The sequence below is a fragment of the Camponotus floridanus genome, unplaced genomic scaffold (assembly GCF_003227725.1).
Source record: "Camponotus floridanus strain SB8 unplaced genomic scaffold, Cflo_v7.5 scaffold4, whole genome shotgun sequence".
Taxonomy (NCBI): Eukaryota; Metazoa; Arthropoda; class Insecta; order Hymenoptera; family Formicidae; genus Camponotus; species Camponotus floridanus.
Window position 1 is genome coordinate 2,367,628 of NW_020229547.1, and position 24,840 is coordinate 2,392,467.

Below are 24,840 nucleotides of genomic sequence, written 5' to 3' on the forward strand. Positions count from 1 at the left end.
TATTTAGATATTATTATATAATATATTATATATTATAATATATATTACACGCATGCACACACACAATAATTTATTATTGATAATTATCAACTTATTAATATAATACTGATTTTATTAAAATAAACGTTTATTATAAATAGGGGGATTATAATCTTTCCTAGAACAAAATATCTAATTTTAATCTAATTATATTTTTAATGTACTTGTGTCGTATACTACTCAACTAATTTGAATTTATACCCTCATTTTGTGCCTGTAGTTTGCTCGAAGCGTTATTTGCTTAAAACTGTACGTGTGTGTGTGTTTTCCTTGGATTACATCGTTGGCTTTAATAATCCGGGCATTTTCTCATTCATACGAGATCATCTTCACCCCTAGAATTTTTTAGGGACGTGCGGATTCACCCGCGATTACATTCCGCTTCCGTCAATAATCTGGGATCCATTAGTTCACAGAGCGGCTGTTGCCACCGCCGTTAACGAACTCGCGGATAATCAATTTTCGGGAGGCAATTATTAGCTTTACTCGAGCGAAGAGTGGCCTTCCACGCCACGATGTGTCCGTCGTCCGCGAGATCCTTTAATATCCCGAGCACTCTCTCCCGGATGGTTAATATCAATTTTCCTTGCCTCCCTTGCCGAATGGTGGGGCAATATCAATTTTCTCCGCTGCAGAGTGGGAGATTTTCGTTCTTTATTACGTCAGCAATCATTCATCGGGTTCGACACTTTCTTAATCGCTCGTCTGGAAATTACTTTTTCATTCTTGATATTTCGCCGTCAATTTTGATGGATTATCGTTTGCGCATTACTCCCGCTCCATTTTATTCGTTACGAGTTGAGCTTTGTTGGAACTGACATAAACGACTATAAAAATCTTACGTTTCCGCGGATCACGACTCAGAATCCAATCATTACAATAAATATTGGATTTACGCGAGGAGTAAGAAATTCTAAAATTTGTTTACCTATTATAATATATATTGAAATTAATGAATCTTAAATTTTATTTTCTAATTTTATTCATTTACTTACAATTAAAGGTATCTTTATTTAAATAGCTGTGCATATAAAACCAGTAATGATTCGTTTTTGATTCATGAAGTTAGGAATTTAGCGAATCGAAAAAGAGGCTAATTTTTAACATATAAAATTTGTGAACAATTTAATTTTAACTTTAAACAGAAATAAATGTTTTTTGCTAAAAAAGTATTTTTTTAACAATGAAATTAAATTGGAAAATTGTGTGAAATATTGAAATAAAATGGTAAAAATGACATTTTAAATAATCGTGCATACCTGCATGCCTTCAAGCCAATATGTTATCTAAAATAAAAAATTGGAATTTTTAAAATTTTAAACTATCATTTGTGGTTAATAGAGAGATTTTAAAAATTCTTTTGTGAAACTATATAATACATTTATATAAAGCAAATTTATATAAATACAAATTTATATAAATTAAATTTTCCTGAAAAATTTCATTATCTTTTTACTTTATTTAATTTTATAATATAATAAATATGAATTCGAAAAAGTTATATTTTATTTTTCAAATCGCTGGACTCCTATAATTCTTTATATGCTATTTTTATCAGTTAGACTTAATCTTTCTCTTACAAATTTTTTTTCATATATTCTCGAAATATTATCGAAATTCTTATTTCCCGCTCACATAAATTATATATTATTATTATTAAATATTTAAAGTAGGATTATTATTATTATTATTATTATTATTATTATTATTATATTATTAGATATTTATTATAAAGGGACTATTATTTAAGAGATTATTAGATATTTAAAAAATAGGATATTATATATATTGAGGAATTTTTACAAATAGAGGGATTTTTAATATATTTCGGACGTTTCTCACATTCATACGAACTTTTCTCATTATTCCGGTTAGCGGAAATCTATGTGCAACCATTTTAACCAGATTAAACATTTCGAGAGCTCTTCAGTCGCGCACCGATGAAAGTCTAATATCGAGACTCGACCGAAATTCACGAGAAGAAAAAAAATCATCTCTCACTCGCTTTGATTGCGCGTCGCTCATCCGCCGAATCCCACGAACGAATCATTAAAAGATTTAACGAACCGTTTGCGCGTAATTAACGGATTCGACCGAAAGCCAGCCCGCACGCATTCCTCATTTTTCGCGAAGTGGGACTGTTAACACCCATCCCCCAGATAACGCACGAAATCAGCCGTTAAATCCGATAGTGTGTATTTTTTTTTCTTTTTTTATCAGCAGAGAATATACTCGATGAACAAAATGTCGATACCGCATGTAGATCTGATAGTTATAAAATAACTATATATTTTGCCCTGATGCGTAGATGTAGACAATATTACGCATATAATCGTGTTTGAAATCTAATTATACCTGAAAAAAATCATGTTGAATATACATCAACTATCAGTCACTTTGACATTAAATGTGAAAAATCATAAATTTTTTTTAGTTGTACGCTAAAGGGTTAAGAAAGTAAATTTATAAGAATTTTAACAATAAAGAATTTATTTTCTTTAGTATTAAAATTATTCTTTATTATTAAATTAATCATGAACATGTATATATTTAAATGGATTACATGTTTCATTAAAATTAAACGTGCTTCTTTTACGTTAGAGAATATTCTAATTTTCATAAAGCAGATCTGTGAAAAGTGCTTTCTTTTTTTTTTACTTCATTAATACATTATATTCTCGATTTAATAATGCAATTTAAAGTACATTTCTATTGAAAATGGAATTCTGCGGCAATTGATCAAAGTTTCAACAGCCATTTATTAATTCAAGAATCGAAAATGGAGTGTCCGAAACATTTTACAAGTGTACTCTATCAAATACGAGTGATACGGTATGTAAAAAAAATTTCCATATATATATCGACCATATAAATAAAAAAATGTATATAAAACATGATTTTCAACGCGCTGTAACATGACTGTAAAATGGATAAGTGGGTTTTGAAGACACGCGTGCATTGGCTAATTCGCCACGAATGGAGAAAGGAGAATTATGTAAATCCGTGAGATCTCCATAAAACAATTATACCCGAGTTAGCATTGTTTACTGGCCGAGCTAATGCCGTGTTCATATAAATCTCATCCGGCACTCCCGCCAAAACCGTGTAAACGCGAATCTCGGCGCTATTAGCATTTGCACGGACATCATTAGCTCTCGTAATGGTTAATTAATTCGAATTCCCTAACCTTCTGTTCTATTTGGTCAGATTACGCGGCTGACTTGTCGATTACTCTATTTGTTTTTATTTTTGAGCTTATTTCGATCCGAGAAATCTTTATCTTGTTATTCAAGTTCAATAGAATCTTTCGTACTGCATTTTGATGATTTTTATTTCATGCTATTTTATCATGTGTCGTGAGATTATCTATAGTTGCGCAATTTTTAGATGTGAAATTTTTAGAAAATTTTACGTGAAAATTAAACATTAGCATACATTTTAAGGTAATGGATTTCCGAGTTCAAACTTATACACGGAATCCTAGGATTTCCACGCCCAATTTAGGACTACGAGATTACGCTACCTTAATCTGCGAGATTAGTCGCGAGATCACTTCGATTTACTAGTGCGATAAATTAAAAGGATTAGTCAGATCCGCGCGTGATGTGTAACATATATGTTTCGAAAATTATTCCTGCTCCTGCAATAATTCATCTAGACTAATATACATTAATCGTAATTTATCACCAATGACGTATTTGATCCAAACTAAAGCCGTGCGTCGAATTAAATATTTATTACTCCGTAAAAAATGAACTCTGAAGATATCATCGGGAAAGATTGTCAACTGTTAGGCTTTCAGACGGGCACTGGACGAATAATTAATTAAATAAGATACAGGGTAGGTTCGGCTGCGAATAATATTAACATTCCCTGCGAACAATATTAATATTTTCTAGGACGTTATCGCGGTGATGCAGCGAGCTCTCGAGAGAGAACAGCTGGACAATAACTTTCCGTCGTGTCCCTTAATCGTGCGATCGTTCATCGCTCACTACGCGAGCTTCAACATCGCCGAGTACAATCGCACAGGGTGCATAATGCATGAGAAATAGATGGAGGGAAAGAGGGAGAGAGGGAAGAGAATGCGTTTGTGCGTACAATTTTATAAAAGCGTATGAAATCGGAAACCGACAATCCACTTTCGTGCCATACTTTCATCAGAAAATGCGTCTGTTTCGTGACTCTCGATCGGATTTTGGAGAGAGAGGACATTTTTCGCTTAAAAGTGCAATTCCCGTGGGTTTACATTCCGAGCACACGTTGATCGATAAAAGGGGTGAACCAAAAGACGCGCTGTCGAGTATTCGCTTATAGTTTTAATAGCTACTTCCCTCTGTTTGAGAAAGATATTGTAGATTATATTGTTGGAATTATAAAGTTGAAAAAGAAAGAATATATTTTTTTATAAAATATTTTTTACTCTCATTTTTCCATCCAGTTTCAAGGGATTTATATTCTAAATGCATCGAGAATATAAGAGCGTTATTTGCGATGAAATATATGCTAATATACGTAATAATATACGTGAGTTCGTTAAAACCTCATATTAGATTATATTACAAAATTATACGATATGTATACAATATATATATTATTTATTATACACAATATAAAATAAAATAATAATATAATATAATATAATATAATATATAATATAATAATATAATAATAAAATAAATATAATAATAAAATAAATATTTCATCGCACACACATTATTTCCGCATGGATAATACGCATTAATATCGAAATGTTTGTTTTAGGTAAGAGGTATTCATAAATTCCATCATTTCATTGTCATAAAGTTTCGTGGGGCACATATACGGTGCACTCTAAGCGCACTTGATCACGTTTTGCAGATCGCTGTGTTTGCTATTACGCGAGAATCCGTCATTATGTCGTGAATCAATACAATTTTGCTGGCGTATACATTGTCAAACAATGTTTCTTGCCATGACAGATCCATGATGTATCAGATCAATATAATATTAGATTATTCTATAAGTTCGCACACATACACACCCAAATTCATCGCGTACCTTTACAGGAGATAATTTTTGCTAGATTTATTTCTCGGTTAATATTCATCAAAAGTACTCTATTTTATTAATAGATATTTCATAATTTTTATGTAAGATTTATTTAAAAAATTGCATTTATATATATTATTATAATTCTCGAAAAGAGATATTTATTCGCGGTGAATATTTTCATCGTTAGTCAAAAATATTATTCTCTTAGCATAATTGATTATTGAAACACAGATAATTAATTAATTGTTGAAGCGTGCGTAACATATTAAACGTCGCATTTTAATTTGTACCAGATCACAATCATTATTATATTTATAATTATATCTATAATAATTTTTATTTATAATTATTATAATTTATAATATTATTAATATCTATAATCTATAATATTATTAATACAAATTATTAATATCTATAATAATTTTAATTTGCGAAATTTTTTTTTCACACAAATTCGCCAGGATCTAAACAGAAGAGTGTGTTAAATCATTCGAAGGGATTACCATAAAGAAATGATCGGTGAAATCAAAATTCCTGCTTGCTACGTGACGCTGAAGAGACAGATGATTCAGTTGCTATCTATTCCCTGTCGAAACTATTTCGCCATATCAAATGCATATAAGCGGCGCCGATCGTACGATAAAAATAATTCCGTTGGTCGCGGTTTGCAAATCACTGCGTCGCGTGCCGATTTTACACCGCATTTCCATGGATAACGCATGCGGGAGTCGAATACAGTCAATCACGACAATTTGCATCTCTCCTGTCTACCGCGTGTTTCATCACCTCCACCTTTTCTCCCCCGCCTGTCCCCCCGCTCCTCTCTCTCTGTGTATTCTCATCTCCATTATCTCTATCGGCTTGTCGAATGTGCCTTGTGCCTTTGGCGCAAATCACGTCTGATTGAGATTTCAGGCCGGATTCGTGAATAGAACTTGATTTATCGGCCTATACATACGTCTACTGATCTCCCCTGCAGACAGCGAGCTCGTCAGCTGCGGCGAATACATTAAACTGCATCTCGCGTAAGGGAATCTCTCCGATCACATCTTCGACAGTTGCTTTCTTCAAGATAAAGAGTTGGAGGATCTTTTTAGTGTTTCAAGATTTCTTGGCAGTTGGAAATAAAATTCTCCGCAATTTTCATAACACATGGTGGTCTCCTGGTAACGTGCTGCTATTAGCGGCGTGCATTTTTAACATTCTGTGGCCGCTAAAATCTTTTTTTAAACTCACGGCACGGCCTGTAATCTTCAGTCTCTTGCAAGCCTCCTTTGTCCAGAGAAGCGACGCGAAACAACGAAGTTCCAGGAGAAATTTATGCGACGTAATAAATTCACAAAGTTCATTCTGACGATGTTTATCGCTTCCATTACTTTTGGCGCCCGACGAAATAGCCCAGGCTGCATCGAGAGCACGATGATAGTGCGGAAAAATATTGCCGTTATAGATTTATTTAGCAAATCGAACGATATATATATATATATATATATATATATATATATATATATATATATATACAGGGTATTTTTTAATAAGTGCGAAAAATTTTAGATGATTCTTTGTCGAAAATTAAGAAGGGTTTTTCACATAAACATATACTTTTACATCCCTCCCCGTGGAGTTACACTTCTCCAAAAATGGAAGTAAAAATTAGGTTTTTATTTTTTAGATTTTTAAGTTTTTATTATAATTTTGTTTTTGTTCCAATTTTTCCAACATTTACTCTAATTTTATTTTTATTTTAAAATTTAACTTCTCGTAATTTGGAACCTATGCTATTTAGTATCATGCTGTACACGATAACGTATTTTATTCTTTTTCTTGAAAACTACTGATTTTATGAAAAAAATAAAAAAAAGTTTCTAAATAAATCAAACTTTTTAATGCATATTTTTAGATTATCATATTCCGGCCCATTAAAAAGTTCTAATAAAACATTGAATAGAAGTTGCTAGTTTTATGCCCTTATAACAATACGGGAGGCTGAAAATAATATTAATAAATAATCTTTTTACTAATAGAAAATATCTACCTAATTTCATTTCTTTAACTTATTCCAAATTTGAGAAAAGAATAAAAACCTAATTTTTGGAGGAATGTAACTTCACAAGGAGGGATGTAGGAGTTATATGTTTATATGAAAAATCCCCCTTAATTTTCGACAAAGAATCATCTTCTAAAATTTTTCGCACTTATTAAGAAACATCCTGTATATATCGATGCTGTTAAAGAAAGTTATCGGAAGAAGCTCGAGAGAACTTTGAAAACTAAATTTGTATATCTAATCTATATATGTAGTATATAATTATAAACATTGCTGTTCAGAAACAATTATTTATACACAGCGTCGCTTTGAAAATAACTGTCTCACTATCGAATTTTATGGAACGAAATACCATAAAGATTTCCTTCCCCTTCATAAACAGTTTGTTTTATACGCTATTTCCTATTTTACACACTTGCCGCCGAGATTTCATTAGCTACTTCATGGTCGCCAGATAAATTTTAGAAGAAAGGCAAAAAGTCTCCTATATTATGATTCTACGTGCGTAACGTAGGGAATTGGGGGGAGGGACATTATCGATTATCGATTCGCGAGGTGAAAAAAAGGAAGCGAGAGGTTCGGGTACCCTCGTCAGGAGAGGAGAAGAAAGGAGGAAAAAGCGTTTCCCAAGTACTTAGATCTAGCTCTATAACACCGCAGACGCATTACACGTCCGGCGCACCGGTTGGCAAGCGCAGGCCGCTTTCGTTTTAATTCAAGTGCACGGCTGGCATTTAGCACCCGGATGAAAAAAGGCCGGAGGAGCGCGGCGCCTGGTGGTATGCAACGCTCGCTCGTCGCGTGCACGTGTGCACCAGCGGGCTGACAGCGCAACTGCATCCCGCGGTGAAGTTTCAGATGCGGTACCTATCCACCCCGGAAAAATATTGCCTGCACATCGTAAAAGCCCCGCGGACAAGATTGTTTTTCGTTGTGTTGCTTACGACGATAAACGACGTGCATATACAAGTTTCCATATTCATTTTTGGAAGAGCGTTTAACAATTGGACGTGCGAGAGGGATTAAAATAAGAATGACACAAGCAAAATGAAAGAGAATTTTTAATAAGATAATTAAAAAAATAGAACTTCGATTAGCTGAGGTATATTTTTTTATATTTAAAGATCTTGCCCTTAAAATATTCTTGAATTTGTTGGGATTAGAATAAATAAGAATTATGAAAATCACCCCATATCGTTTCGTATAATATCATAAAAAATTTTAAAAAGCTTTAAACTCGCTAGATTGCCGAGTTATGTATATCGAAAAAAGAGTTGGCAAGATTTTAATTCCATTCGCAAACGCGATGTATTTGGTTTGGAAGAAGGCGCGTATATTATATTAAAAAAGAAATAATAAAATAAATGAACGAAAAACATTCCCGTATTTTATTTTTCATTTCCGAATTAAATTCGTTTACAGATATGGTAAGTCGCAGATTAAAACAGATATAAAAAATTACAATGATAAAAAATGTTTTTACGATAAGCGGAAGAAAGAGAAAGGAGAGAGGGAGATTTTCACAAATAAAGTATATTGAATTACAAGCTCGAACAAAATGATATGCAAATGAATGAACCTGCATACGTATCTAATATGGGATATAAAAAGAATTCTAACATATAAAATATAAATATTTTTAAAAATTTCATCTTGCAGATAAAATTCGATATATCACTTCGCGTATTTATGTCATATCTTCGCGAAATACATTGCATAGTTTCGTTGAACTTTATGCTTTGTAACAATATACGAAATTTGAATTGAGTAAGATAAGAAGGGTAACCCTTATTAAATTAGCCTTCCCCTCGTCTGCGCCAAATAAAGGCTAATCTATTCCAAGATTAAGTGCTAATTAAATACTAAAATCCAGAATTAGATGCTCGAACCAGGTTTGGCAGGTAAATTAGATTTATATTAGAGAGAGGCGAAGTTCACTTAATGTTCACTTGGTCATTAAAATAATGTATAATGAATAACAAAAATAAAAATATTTAGAGCATTAAATTATCCATTCTTAAATTGACAGACATTTCCAAATTTAGTAAGGTGAATATATAAATTTTGCCTTTTATGAAGAAACACAAGTTAATGTAGAAACATTCCATATATTAAATAATTTTTGCATAATTATTTAAGTACAATTATTATAAAATCAATATATTTATTTACCAACCACTTTTTATTTGCTGTTTATATTGGCCTATTCTAATTTTACGATATATAATTTTATTTACAATATATAACTTTACAATATAATATATATGTATATATCATTTTCTACAAATATTTTCATACAATAAACGTCGTTTGTCTTACCAGCCTGAATTTGCGTAAAAGATTAACCCATTCAGACCTGAATTTTTTCTGTAATGTAAAAAATTATTGAATTAATTTTTATTGATGCTAAGGGTTTAAAACGACGATATATATATATATATATATATATATATATAAATATATATATATATTTTTTTTTTTTCCGAGATATATATACTTTTTTTTCCACCGAGAGATCGCAGGGAAACTAATTCTAAAAAATAACTATTTCACATGATTTTAAAGTTTTTGTGCATAATTATACATAGGGTCTGAATGGGTTAAGCAGGCTTAAAATTAAGACCGAGGGTAAGATTTTCTCCCTAATAATTCAAATGTGTTTTCTGTTACGCAGAAGTCGAGGAGCGCTCCGGCGGGAAGGCGCGCGGCGGCAAACTAGCGCGTCGTGCGCGCTCCTTCAAGGAGGACTTTCTGGAGAAGCTCTCCCACATGCGTTCCCCCGGTAGCGGCAGCGGCGGCGGCGGAGGCGGGGGCGGCGGAGGCAGCGGGACGGGCACGAGGGCCGCCTCGCCCTCGTCACCGCGTACGCCGCGGGACAAGAGCGTCCCGGGCTGCAACGACTCCGGCAATACTCTTGACAAGAATCCCCTACGTGATCTGCACATCCACGTGCGGCAGGTCCAGCTGGCGCTGCTCCACTTTCGGGATGTCGTGTCCAAGAAGAAGCTCGAGATGCTACCCGGGAACGGCACGATCGTCCTTGATACCGTTACCACGATACACAACGCGTTGAAGTCCTATTTGCTCTATGAGAATAGGTGATTGTTAATTTCTCATCGTGGAAATAAAATCTTACCTAACAGTAGTCGATTATAATCAATCCCATCTAGCTTCGGTCTTGCAATTTTTTTTATATCAGATAGATTTACAATAAAATTAGAAAAATATTTAGAAATTCAATAAGCTTGTTTCATTGAAAGATAGATTGTTTGTTCACCTATTGGTATATATTTTGTAATGAACGTCATTGCAGTTTTTTATGACAGAAAATAACATAATTTGGATTGAAATTAGCGAGATAGAATCAATTTATATTTCTTATGCTGCTAATTCTATATTCTGTCATTGTTGCAGTTCCACCTTGGGATCTGCCACGAATCAGGTGTACCAAGCGTTAGCGCAATTGCTGAAACTCTGCGACGATGTATTGCTGCACGGTGATCAATCCTCCGCTCTAGACACCGAGAACGTGACGCACGTTATCGGGCTGGTTGAGGAGGCGGTGAAAAATTTAGTGGCTCTGGCGCACGAGAAGATTGCCAACAAGCAGAAACCGGCATCTGTTGCGAGTAGTAATAGGTAATTTACAACAAGAAACGAATGGAATTTCAATACCAAATAATGGATGAAAAGAGAAAAGAGTTTCTATGCTATCACATCACCAAAATCAAGATATGAGGAGCGAATATTGGAAGCAGATGTAAATTATTATAAATGCATTAATATAAAGATAATGTAAAATAATTTCTAATTAATATCAATTTTTATAAATGATATATCAGAAAATTATATGATTGACAATCACAATACTTAAGATATATGAAATATTTTGTTTAATATTATAGAGGATTAAAATGCAAATTATTAAAATGTAGAAATCAAAATATTAAGACTAGACTGGAAGAATTTTACTGGAGATAGTAGGAATTTTGAATAACTTAAAAAAATAATTTATTAAAATTTAAACTTGTTAGAACTTCCGGATATGGATCGGAATTAACGCAAAGAAACTCTCTGCCGGATATACCTTTGACACCAAGAGAACGCCAAATCTTGGAACAAACGGCAACGAGCAGTAGCTTGGTTCGCAGCTCGCACAGTTCCGAATCGATCTTGCGGGATTCTAGTCCACCACCGAAACCTCCGCTGCCCGACAGGTAATACTCGTTTTTTGTTATAAAAGAGGAGGATAATAAATCACCTGTCATTGTTGACGGTTGAACGTAGAACATTGCTCGATCCCTTGTAGAACAAATGTATGTTTGTCGGAGGAAAACAGCTCTTCCGGTACACCTCCTCCGTTGCCGCCGAAGAGAAGAACGAGGACTCAACAGCTTCTCGACGAGTCAGAAGGTCTTTTGGCATCTAGTCTTGATAGAGTATCCCTTCGAAGTCGATCTCCAGAGGATTCGTCGTCTCTTCTCAGCGCGTCCGCCGGTAGTTTGGATTCGGCTCTGAATCACTCCCGAGACGAGGACGAGATTCGAGCCATAATGGGACCAAATGATGAATCTTTGAATGATAGTATGGACCTAAGTCTCATGGCTACTATTCAAGGTAACGTTCATTTAAAAAAATTTATCTTATCGTTAAGATTCTCGTGTATTGCTTAGATATAATTTTTAATATTTTATACCTGAACAAAATATAATGTATTATTATTTAACATAAGGAAACAATTCGCGAATACATGTGCAACACTTCTTACTAATATAATATTATTTGTTTGAGTGTAACGTTTCGCGATTGCGTCTTAATTTCATTACTGCGAATTGGTAGAATTGTAAATGCGTTCCCACATGTATGAGCGCTTCATGGTCAACGCTTATTCAGCATATTAGTTTGGTGTTCTATTCGTGTTTCGATCTTTCCATCGAGTGAGTCTACAATCAAACGTCTGTTCGAACCGTACAAACGTGTTTTTATATCGACGAACTTTAAGTGTATTTTATTAATATCGAAGGAAAGTTTGCGATAATTATGAATTCAGAATTTTCTCGTGCTTTATATACAGTAGTTAATAATAAATGTATCAAGTACATGAAGCTCAATATAAACTATGAAGGTATTTCAAGAGTTTTGTACAGTGTCGGATATATAGCATACCATTTCTTTTCATATACATAATCAATATATGCTATTTTCACGAGATAAGAAGCTATTATTATTAATGAGAGTATATTCTGAAAATTCTTTATTGATATTATGTATATTTATCGTCAAATTGAGTTTATCATTTATTTATCTATACTTATCATATAATTGATATTTATTACACAATATAATATATTCTATATTATTATAGGCATGCAAGTGAATGGTACATCAAACTGTAATTGCTGGGACGGTTCTGAAACTAGCATACCAAGTACTATGTTGCTAGGTCAACAAACACCTCAGGAAATGCTTAGTCCATTCACTGGTATGTAGTTTCTTCACTATATCAATTTATTAATGTCGAAAAAAATGGTCAAAAAGTGACGAAATTATTTAATTAATTAATTACACATATATATTTCTCTCATAAAAAAATTGAAGAGCTCCACGTTTCATTATTTAATTATTTAGTTACTTTAATTCTATTATTTAATATATAACTCAATAGTTTCAAATATTTATAGAAATTGGAAAAGGAAAGAGATATATATCGAGATCTAAAATTATGCAAGAATTCTTGAAATAGTTAGTGGAACAAGTTGCGTGGGTGACATCGACCTTCCAGCCGTATGATTGAACAGTATTTTATAGATCTTCGTTCAAGCGAGATCGAGCAAAGCTTTTGCTCTTCTTTCTTTCTCTTTTTTATTTTACGTTATCATAGATAAAATAATAATGTCACATAAGTCTAGTTTCGGTTGGAAAAATGTTACACTTTTTCGTAAGCAAACATTGACAAGCATTGATTTGTATATTATTCTTATCGATTTTTCTCTTTATTTTATATTTCTCTATATAAGCTTGAGTCGTATTTATTTTATTCTAGGTATAGAAGGAAAGATGGAGCGATTGTCTACGCAAACGCAGGAATCGGGCTTCGTTTCTATGCATTCTCAACGAAGTTCATCTCAAAGTTACACCACTGCGTCCAAAAGATCGTCGCAACAGAGCAGCATTAGTTATAATTCTCAATCATTTAGTGCACAGCAACAACAGTCGTTCTCCCAGACCAAATTATCCTCAGACAGTAATGGCTCTATTTTTACACAGAAGACGATGACCAGCTCCAAAAGTACCATTAGCACGACCAATGTGTCTGGAAACGGGGACCCAGCTTTATTGGAGAAATTGGTAAATGTATGTTGCATTTTGTTTTCGTTTACTTTTTTTTCTCTCGAATATTCATAAAATGACACATTCATTAAATGACACAGTCATTGATCTATATTTCTTTCATTCACATAGGAAATGGAATCAACGACAACTACTACGTCTGATTCTAACGGAGCGCCTCCAGCATTGCCAGAGAAGCGATCCAAACGAAGAAAGGAACGGCAGCCATCGCAGTACGACAATGTACCGGAGAACGAGCATTTATCTACATGTACTTTACACACCAGTAATGGAGATAGTCCAGATGCCAACAAACCACCTCCTCTGCCACTAAAGAAGCGGCATAGTAAGTAATCTTTTTAGCAAATTATTATTAATATTGCTGATGAGAGATGGAGGAAGCCAATAGAATTAATGTTGTCTAACAGCATTGATGTTATAGTATTTTACCTCTTATTGTCTCAATTTTAAGATATATATATATATATATATATATATATATATATATATATATATGAATTTTGAGAAATTATTTGCCGCATTAGCGAATATTTCTCTCAAGTACGATTTATAAAGCAATTATATTGTTTTTTATGTTTCATGTACGATATATATAATTTATTATGTCAATATGCACATAGATATTAAAGAAAATAGTAGTGTAAACATTTTCCACACAAATATTAATACATTTTTATAGTAGATTATAAAACTGACGCAATGTTTTGTATATCCCCCAGTGTTCCAATCAGTGGCATATTCCGGTAAGTGGGATCCTGCCCACATAATTCAACTACTTTCCCCCCTCAGCAAACACTTTTATACGCTAAGTTAATGTCGTATGTTTCACATATTTACATCAGATTTTAAATTTCAGGCTTTTTGCGGCATGTTTTATGATATTCCCTTTTCTTTTTATCGCAGATATTTTAGAATACGATCTTTTGTTTGATATTGAGCTTGAATTTTTATTAATAGCTGGCAGCTTACTCGTGATTTATTTTCGCATCATAAATAATATTGCAAAGATATACATATCGAGTCATTTTTTCATGATGTTACGATGAAAAAAATTTTGCGGGTTTTCTGCAGTTTATTAACACAAATGAGTGAAAAGTAGATCAGAGCTTACGTGGGCTTGTAATCTTTTTCTAATTAATTTGACCTTTTTCGTTAATAGAGAGTCGACTATGCTTCATTGGTTGTCAAGAGTTAAAGCTCAGTTTTCATTCTTGTGTCGAGACAAACGGACTAAAAACGAAAGAATCGTTAGTGTGTGAAATTTTCTTAACTTATGTGATACTTTTAAAGCCTACTTTTGAAGCTAGTAATTACTACTTGCACTTGCTCTCATTCTACAATAGCTCAATAGTTGTCAAAGTGTAATATAGCGGTACAAGATGCTGTTTAAAAGATTCCATTCTTATTCCAGTGAGTTTAACTTTTAAAATTTTTTTTCTTTTACACATGGCTTATCGAAATAACGAATACACAATAATATTTGCTTATGCATCAGTGTTCCCACACAATCTATATTTCCACAATCATACGCTTTAATATCTTATTACAGCATTTATCGCGCTTGCTACATTCATCGACTGTATTATATATGCCAAAAAATTCAGTTTTTGTTCAAAATAATTTATAATAACAAAGATTATTCTTTCAATTCTCTCATGAGATTTTAAAATTAACATACTTATATGTATATTTCAGTTATGGCTTACATGGAGATGTTTGGGAATTGCTCCCACAGTAATAACGATTTCATTTCGGGTCTCGGTACCCGTCATTCTGTAGCAGCTTACAATTCGATGCAAGCAGAATGGCAACAGCACGAGATGTCCCTCACCACAACTCAATCGTGTTCTTTTGTAACGCATACTGTGACTGCTTTACACGATAGCTCAAGGTACTGTGATATCTAATTTATGTGTTCTTGTTATGTATTTATTCACTTTTATTATACAGATATTTTTAGCAAATAATATACTAGAGAAGTAGAGTATTTATATTCTTTTTTTAGCCTTTCTATGACTACAACACCGAGCTCGATAGAGGCAACAAATAATTCTAGTCTGCCCCCGGCATTACCACCAAAGAGATCTCGTTCCATTAAATCAAATGTTACACCTCCACCAATATCGCCAAAACCCACAATCAGTATGCAGAGTATTCACAATTCGGATTCTCTTGTGACATCGACGCCTCTGAAGTCGGAAGAGCCAACATACGCACATGAAAAGAAAGACGTTACACCTCCGACTCCTGTAAAATTGGTAAACATTAATGTAATAAATTCACGCTACTGCGTTATTATTACAGACGAATCATGATTCAATGAAGCATGTGCGTGATGAGATCATTTTATTTTAGAATAACAATGTTATTATGGACACAGTATTATCATCATCTAGACCTGCTAGTAATGCTCTTTCTTCCATATCAGTCGATGAAAATACCCTCGAGTTAAGGGATATCGATCAAGATGATAATATTTTAGATGAATTAGATATTAATAAATACTTGGTATTGAAAAAATCTGATGAAGAAGGTCCAGATATACGTGGTGGGCATCCAGATGCTTTATTAATTCACGCCACAAAAGCAAATAAACACGGTATATATATTTTTTAATTCATTAAATCTGTAAAATATATTTAGAATTAATATTTAAAAAATTAGAATAAAATATCTAAACATATTTATTATATTATATATACATATTTTTATATGCTGCATAGATGAAAAAGAATCAGGTAATATTTTTAATTTTATAAATATATTAATAATTATATTATTATTATCGCGCAAATTGATAAATAAATATTCATGATGAGAATCATCAATGAAGATGAATGAATCGAGTTTTGATAAAAATAATACACATCAATATACATCTTTTGCAGACTTCTTATATCAAGAAGCATTTCTAACAACATACAGAACCTTCATGCAGCCATTAGAACTGATTCGAAAACTACATAGACGTCATCAACGTTTCTCATGTTCCCCAGATGTCGTTAAACAAAGAGCTGCGCGTGAAGCATTTTCCTTATTAGTTAGAGTTGTTAGTGATTTAACGTAAGTATAGACTCTTATTTTATATTTTTACATTCTTATATTTCTGAATATAATATTTGATATTATTTTCTATTAAACAGAATATCTGATCTTGACGACGTTCTTCTGCAAACTCTGATGGAATTTGTACAGCAATTGGTTTGCAGCGGCGATCTTACAATGGCCAAAGCGTTGCGGGTTAAGATTTTAGAGAAGCATACTATCAAGCAATTACAAGCAACGCAACCGATTCTCTCATCTCTGAGCGTAACAACGAAACAGGCTTCTCTGTTGGACTTCAAAAGTGAACAGATTGCTGAACAAATGACGCTACTCGATGCCGACTTGTTTATGAAAATAGAAATCCCGGAAGTGCTGATCTGGGCGCAGGAACAGAATGAAGAAAGAAGTCCGAATCTCACAAGATTTACCGAACACTTCAATAAAATGTCGTATTGGGCGCGATCTCGAATATTGGAGCACCGATTAGAAAATGAGGCGAAGGATAGAGAGAAATATGTCGTAAAGTTTATTAAAATTATGAAACATCTTAGGAAAATTAATAATTTTAATAGCTATCTCGCGTTATTATCTGCATTGGACAGTGCGCCTATTAGGAGACTCGAATGGCAGAAGCACATTACAGAAGGTCTGAAGGAATATTGCGCTCTCATCGATAGCTCTAGCAGCTTTCGAGCCTATAGGCAAGCTTTGGCAGAAACGCAGCCACCATGTATTCCTTATATGTAAGAGCGCAAGTTATGTTATTTCTCATATTTTTTTAATTATCAGAAATATATGTATATATTTTTGTTTCAGCGGACTTGTTTTGCAAGATCTTACGTTTGTGCATATTGGAAATAACGATTTATTACCAGATGGCACTATAAATTTCTCAAAAAGATGGCAACAATTTAATATTGTTGAAAATATGAAAAGATTTAAGAAAGGGTGAGCATTTTTGTTTTATCCCCATAAACATTCGACAAATTTTAATGCCTTAATCATGTGTTTTACAGCACGTATTCTTTCAAGAAACATGAACGCATCATAACATTTTTCAACAACTTCAGCGATTTCCTCTGTGAGGAGGCAATGTGGCAGATCTCCGAAAGCATCAAGCCACGTGGTGGCAAAAAAGCACAGCCGCAAAATTAGAATATACCTAACCCTTTCACTGCCTGCGTCTCGAAAGGCTGAAACGTGAGTGAATTGAAAGATTTATATTTATGCGTAGGTATATACTTTTTTTGCGGAAGGAAAAGAAATTCCCTGCTATAATGCTCTAAGAGCAGTGAAAGGGTTAGCGAGTCTATCCCATTTCAACACAGCCTCTGTGAGGTTGTATTTTATTATATTATTAAATCTTGTATGAAAATTTTAGCATACAAATACATCCGTAAACTCGATATTTAGCAGATTCAATATATAACATAACACATTGTTTAACTCAAACTTACGTTTATAATCAATTGGAGATCGAAATGCCGAAACTCGGAAGAATTTCAAAACGTTAAATAAACCAATATTTATCCCAATGCATTTTCAATGTAATCTTTCCGTTTGCTACAATAATAATATATTCGCTATGAGGAGATATGCAACTTATACTTAACTACAACTATATGTAATAATGTTTATTGTAACATTAATTAATGAGAGAAACCCCGATCTTCAGCTCTGTTCTAGATACATTTAAAAGAAACTTATTTATTTGCCTTTTTGTTAGCAAAAATTGTACATATATATATATATAAGTATAGTATATACGTGTACGCGTTTTCTTTTTTAATTTATTTAGGTGTATGTAAACGTCCACACATTTGTAGCTTTATGTAGATAAGTGAATTTTCGAGCGTCAACAGGACACTGTTGATTACACAAGGATGAACACCAATTACGTTGATTAATGTAGGGCCATTGTAGTCTCGTGTTAGCGCTCTGGTACGCGCGTATCGGGACACATGGTACGACTGAGTGCAACTGTTACATATACTATTGTATATGATGATAGAAAAAAAAAACAGTTTTTTTTTTGTTGGCAACTTGTTGATAGATATTCGAGTTTCTCAGTTTTAAATCATATTATCATGATATCTGTCTAGCGCGTTTTGATAAATTAAATATGAAGTATGCAACAAACAAATTAAATACATCTTTATTTTTACAAAATGTTTAATACAACTTTACAGTTTAACTCGTTATAACATGCCATTGGTTTCAGGCAATTATTACAATTAATTCGCGATCTCTCGAAAATTAAATGCACTAAACTTATAATACATTCCGTAAAATAAAGGAATCATCGGATTAATTTCGTTGCCATTAAAAGAGTGTACTGTGTCCTATTGTATTCCTTTTTAATATTTAATGTGACAACACAGCCTTTACTCTTAGATATAACAATGGAAGATGTTGCCATGTAATAATAGTGAATTAATTAATATAACAGTTTGCGTGCCTCGTCTTAAAGAATGAATCAAGCGAATGGATCCGTCTATTAATCTTTTGTCAATTTATTATTTGGAAAAAGTTATGCTTCACTTGTATAATAGTTCCAAGTAGAAACGTATGAATTGCTGATTCTCAAATTGCATGATGTGCACACGTGTGTAGTATCAATTTATAATATTAAGTAATACCTACAGCAACAGAAAAAGGCCTAAACAGATTTAGTTAAAAGTCAACAGTATCGTTCTAGTACAAATCACGGGTAATAATAAAAGTAATAATCCAGACGAATTGATTGCCAGGATAAAATATGTGAAATTTTAAAAAGTAGTTACAAAGCTGCCATATAATTATAAAAGTTAGTGTCTCAATAATTTGGATTCTAAATCAAAAATAAACATCTGCTTTCGTATATCCACACAGACTTAGATAGAAAGGTGAAATAGATCTCTTTGAATAGATCTCTTCATCCTTGACATTAATTACACTCATTTGCAACTGTGTATGGGAAAAAAGGCAAATTCCTCATGAAAAACTAATGTGATAATTGGCTAATGAATATGCAGCATAGCTGAAATTATGTATAAATAACATTACTTATTTGCGATATAAAGATATTGTTTGTAGAATCTTTTTTGAAAAGCGCAATTAGCCACGCACACAATAGTAGATAGATATGCAACTGCAGTAGAATACACAGTATTATACTTCGATAGATCGTAAAAATTCGGTTAGTGTACCGTGTATGAATGAATGCGCGTGTCTTATGTTCTTGTCCACTCTAGCTAATATCAGCTGATTTACTTGATGTAGACATGTGCAAAGATCTATCGATGCTGTATATAATAAATTAATTGTACATATGATTTCACGTGAATTTACGTGCGTGTATCTATCATTATATCGAAATTGTGAATTGTACAGAATTGTATTGAGTTAGTAATTTTTAAGTCGATCAAATATCATTGTGATGTCACGATAGATTGTCACATGTAGCACGCATGCTGATGATTTTTTTTTTATACTATTTAATTTTATGAATTAAATGACAAGCGATTATATATCAGTCATAACTTGTATTTCACCTACTTTTCTTTTTATCTTATTTTTATATTACACGCACACATATACGTTATTTCTTGAGGCAGCTGTTATATATATTTTTACATATATAGGCTTTTTTATCGACATCCTTATCTTCCAATGTCGCGATATACAACTGTTTATATTTTGTACAATATTTTTGGAAATTCTGGTAATAGTTGAAGAGCCTTCCTAAGACTATCGTACTTGCGTCAGGATTGTATCGCACATCATTTCTAAAAGCGCGCGAGAATTTTGTCAGACTATTGGCAGAATTTCCTCTTTATATATATACTATATATATATTATGAACGAATATATAAGCAAATAATTTTTAAGTACTATATTATACCAAAATACGAGTGAGATGATTCATTGAATGTGCAACGAAAAAATTAGACTCGACTTACCAATTAGCTAATTAAGCGCTGCTTTGCAAGTAGGAAATTGAGTCGCTAAGAAGACAAATACAATTGCCGCAATCGCTTTCTTCTTACACTCAATACTTGACTATAAAGTAGTATAGGTATACTGATGTAACTGTAATATTCTTTTTATTTTCTTTTCCTTTTTATCATTTTTGCTTATGAATGTCTTAGCTTTCAAAAGGACATTTTGTAATGAAAATGGGAAGAACTCTAAAGCAATTGCCGTTAATCTTCAAATTACACCTGAACACGCGTAATATCGTGTAATTTACTGCGTATACTCCCCAAGGCGAGGTTTATTTGCACATTTTTCTGAAGTGATAAGATCAATCGCGTATAGTATATTTATTATCCATTGTATATACACACCCGCATACAAACATGTTGTTAATCTAGTCTAACGATGGAACGAACTATGTTGTCAATACAATTTAAACATATACATATATTCCGACACTCGAAGTGTTTGAAGTTCTAAAAACAAACTTAGGTTTCGGAGATAGGCTTGTGTATCGAAATTATTTCGCCCCATCGCGCAAGGGCTTCCCCGTTCGGTCGAACGTGACCGAGACTCAATAAAGTAAAAAATCAAATAATTCTCGCCGAATAATGGATTAACGTTTCTTCTGCGTGTACCGTCGAAAAATGAGAGATGAAACGCGCGAACTGACGCGACAGGATGTGGTGAAAGATCGATTCCTAATAGAGGAGAAATATACATATTTCGCGTCAGTTTGTCGCAAACTTTATTCATAGCGAATACCGATAAGTACTAAGAAAAAAAAAAGTTATATAATCGCTATCGATGTGTTACCAATTCTTTGTCTCGAAAGATACATATATGTAACTTGCACTATCTCTCTTTCACACACATAGATCTTACGATAAGTATTAGAAAGTATCACACGTAAAAGAATAAAAGAATAAACGCGTATCCGATGCTTTGTTGTGCGATTTATGTTACGTAAAAGTATTTATTCCTACAGCAACAAAGATGACATATCCACCTAGACACTACTTTATTGTAGGACAGTAAATTTATTAGAGAGAAAGAAAGGAAAAACGAATAAGAGAAATGTATTAAGAGATATCGTATATATTTAAATATATCTTTCTTTAATGATTTCAGAAATGTATATTGATTTAATTGTGCTGACTAATCGATTGAAGCAAAGAAATATTGTACATACAGTGCGGAAAAAAAAGATTGCAAATTGAAATATGATGTTTCAAGAGAAATAAGAATTATTAATCAATTACGTTGGAAGTTGATTTAATTAAAAATTAATGCTTTTTGAAGAATAAGTAATTTTTAAAAATATACATACAGAGAATTCAGATCTGAATTTTTATCTAATAGTCTGATGTAAAACTAGTCAATAATTAGCAATTTGATTTGGCATATGAAAACTGAAAACAAGAAAGAAAGTATTACAGAGAATAATATCGATATTTCTAACGCTCATATTTTGAATATAAGAAAATAAGCAATATTTCGCTGCATTTAATAAGAAATTTCTTCGAATTCATATCTCATTTATATATATATATATATATATATATATATATATATATATATATATATATTTTGCGCAATTGCCATGCGACGAATATATAAAAGTGTAATCTTTGGAGTTTATTAATATATACATTAATATAATATACAATATACGATGCGACATCCATAAGATATGTGCGAAATCTAATTATAGCAGATTCTCTTAATTATTTTCAGCGATTGACAACACTACATCTCTATACTCGTGCAGTGTGATACGCGTATATCTCTGTCAAAGCAAATACAAAAACGTATTTTACTGTTAGTCATGAGAAAAAGCAAATACAGAAGGCAATAGAATACTATTTACAAAATATATGTATCTCTCATTCGTAGGAATCTTGTGAAACGATTACGATGAAATATGTGTGAATCATTGGAAATAACGGAAGCAGACAATTGCTTATGCATATCAATCATTTGTAAGTACATGATATTACTAAGTGTGTTGTGTATTCGACGTCCTTCCTAAATACACTATAACGATAGTTGTGACAGGTTTTAACATAACGACACGTAAAAAAAAATACGTATACTCGTGCTCACGCGTTTAAATTGTACAATTTATTCCGTAAGCCTATCGTCCTCTCTACTTCTCGATCTATATATATTTTTAGTATGATCATATTACATTACATTACATACACACTGTAAAGTATGTCATGGTACAATTTATATGAAGATTTTTCCATGTCACAATCAATGTTCGCAATCACAATCTCTTGTATATGAGATACTTTTCTCCTTTTGTTTATATTATGCGAATACGTTGAAGAGATTTGTAAGCATAAAAGTTTTGAAACAAATGTTATTGCTTTTTTTGTAATGAATGTATGAAGAAGTGAAATAAAAATGTGTTAGTCGATGGTACTTTCATAATTTTATAATCACAGCAAGCCATAGATCTCTACAGTTATTATATTATCTTCAGTAGAGAGAATATTAGATGCAACAATAATTATATATTAATTGATTTTATATAACTATTCACATGTGTGATATCCAATGTGCAATATTTACACAGAAAAATTGAAGAAACAAGATGTTTTCAAAATATATTTTTTTATATGATTTAATTAAATATAAACTTTTCAATTTTTAATTACAAATTCGAATTTATTACTCTTAAAAATATCAATAGTTTTGCTTATACTATTAAAGATTATCAAGACTATTGCATTAAAAAAAATGTAATTAAATATTCTGGTAATTATAATACCTCCATTAAAAGAAAATACTGATAAAAATATTAAGAATAAATCTATATTATTGATAAAAAAACAAAGAAAAAACATGAAATATAATCAAAATTACAATGGAAAGTTGCAGGAATTGTTATAATAAGGCATATAAAAAGGCATATGTTGTAATAAGATCTATTTATATATTACAATATACATATATAACGTCGGACGCCGTTATTTTTCATATTTTATTGTATCTATTTCAGGCTAATCATATTATTTACGAATTTGGTTCAAATGTATAATGTACTTTACCTTTCTGCGGATATTGCTTTTCCAGCTGAGAGATAGAAAGTTAAAAAATGATTAAATTGAAGAGACATCATAAATGTCAAATTTTGCGTAGATTGGAATGCTTACCATTGGCATAAATGTAGGATATGGCTCGCACAAATAACTAATTCCAAGGAGAATAGTCATTGTTATAAGAAATGCTGCTGTTCCTGCATATAGATTGATTCTGTACTTGTATCCATAACTAAAGCGATCTTCACCCATTATATTAAAGTCATGATGCACCTAAATGAAGGAAAGAGAAATATTTGTGTAATAATGAAACAACAGATTTTAGAAACTATTCGCATATACTTACCGGTTCCATATAATTCTTTTTATAGGTTGGTATATCATACGGATAATATGGATCTTTAGCAGCTGGTCCTATCAATGGCAGATCCGGATAATCACCGAGACTTTCTTCCTGGGGAAGAGGTTTATATTCCTTTGGATGGATATTATACTTCTCGGCACTTTTATCATGATCCTTTTCCTGATATTTTTTGGGTTGCCAGAGTGTAGGCCATGGCATCGCTGATGACAATGGAAAACTTTCAATTAGATTTACTATATAACTTTACAAGATATATCTGTCAATCATTTTTTCTCTTCACCTCAAGCCTTTATACGCAAGCTTCTACGTTTGACAATCATAAATTTATATTTACAGTAACATATTTACTTATGTAATAACAGCATCTTAACCTCTCATCGATACTCTTAACGACATTAACGTCTTGAGGAAATATTAATATTACTTCACAATCAAAACAAATACACGAGTATATCGACCACTTACGTCTGTCGGAATAACATCTTGCCGTGCTGTAGATAAATGCTTTATTCCTGAACAATTGGCTCGACAATCCACAGAGTTTACTCATTGGAGCCATGTTTATCGCTTCGCGATGAAAGCAGGTGTCGTGATGGATCGAACGTCAACGCGCGATACGTCAAACTCGAAATACCAGGACCATAAAAACGTTGTATAAAATATTATGTCATAATCTTATTTACGACGTCAGAGGACTCCGATTACGATAATCCGCGATTAGGGAACCCGATTAACCTCTCCTGATTCCAAACAATCCTCAACAAACTATTTGTCAAGTCGTCCCCTCCTCTCTCCCTCGCGAGAGAGATTCGTTTCCTCGTTCATGTAAAATTTTATATTCGTATAATTAATTTTGCACTCGGCTCGTGTAAAGAGCAGAGTGTCTTCCTCTCGTGGAAATTTTTCACGAGCAGCGCTCCACTCGAGGCAACTCGCATCGCGGAAGTGACGCG

General features: G+C 32.6%; 2 protein-coding genes across 10 annotated transcripts in view; one reads left to right on the forward strand and one right to left on the reverse strand.

Annotated features, from left to right (window-relative positions):
* LOC105251814 (guanine nucleotide-releasing factor 2) overlaps positions 1–18,051 on the forward strand; it is a 69,184-nt gene extending 51,133 nt beyond the window's left edge. For 4 of the 9 annotated variants that reach the window (XM_025411444.1, XM_025411440.1, XM_025411441.1 and 1 more), the window contains 16 exons: positions 9,795–10,218; positions 10,535–10,759; positions 11,155–11,337; positions 11,430–11,737; positions 12,486–12,602; positions 13,164–13,474; positions 13,583–13,796; positions 14,191–14,214; positions 15,167–15,362; positions 15,477–15,741; positions 15,827–16,070; positions 16,195–16,209; positions 16,360–16,534; positions 16,615–17,259; positions 17,333–17,464; positions 17,533–18,051. In XM_025411444.1, the coding sequence (XP_025267229.1) occupies positions 9,795–10,218; positions 10,535–10,759; positions 11,155–11,337; positions 11,430–11,737; positions 12,486–12,602; positions 13,164–13,474; positions 13,583–13,796; positions 14,191–14,214; positions 15,167–15,362; positions 15,477–15,741; positions 15,827–16,070; positions 16,195–16,209; positions 16,360–16,534; positions 16,615–17,259; positions 17,333–17,464; positions 17,533–17,671 (3,617 nt within the window). In that variant the 3' untranslated portion in view covers positions 17,672–18,051. The remainder of the gene's footprint in view (positions 1–9,794; positions 10,219–10,534; positions 10,760–11,154; positions 11,338–11,429; positions 11,738–12,485; positions 12,603–13,163; positions 13,475–13,582; positions 13,797–14,190; positions 14,215–15,166; positions 15,363–15,476; positions 15,742–15,826; positions 16,071–16,194; positions 16,210–16,359; positions 16,535–16,614; positions 17,260–17,332; positions 17,465–17,532) is intronic. The other 5 variants (XM_011258843.3, XM_011258847.3, XM_025411442.1 and 2 more) reach the window with 5 other exon arrangements.
* Positions 18,052–23,378: 5,327 nt separating this feature from the next.
* On the reverse strand, positions 23,379–24,837 carry LOC105251813 (NADH dehydrogenase [ubiquinone] 1 beta subcomplex subunit 8, mitochondrial). The gene is made up of 4 exons (XM_011258842.3): positions 24,353–24,837; positions 23,870–24,087; positions 23,638–23,796; positions 23,379–23,557 (listed from the first exon to the last, which is right to left on the reverse strand). The coding sequence occupies exons 1-4, from the start codon at positions 24,444–24,446 to the stop codon at positions 23,498–23,500; spliced, it is 531 nt and encodes a 176-aa protein (XP_011257144.1). The 5' UTR covers positions 24,447–24,837; the 3' UTR covers positions 23,379–23,497.
* Positions 24,838–24,840: the final 3 nt, after the last annotated feature.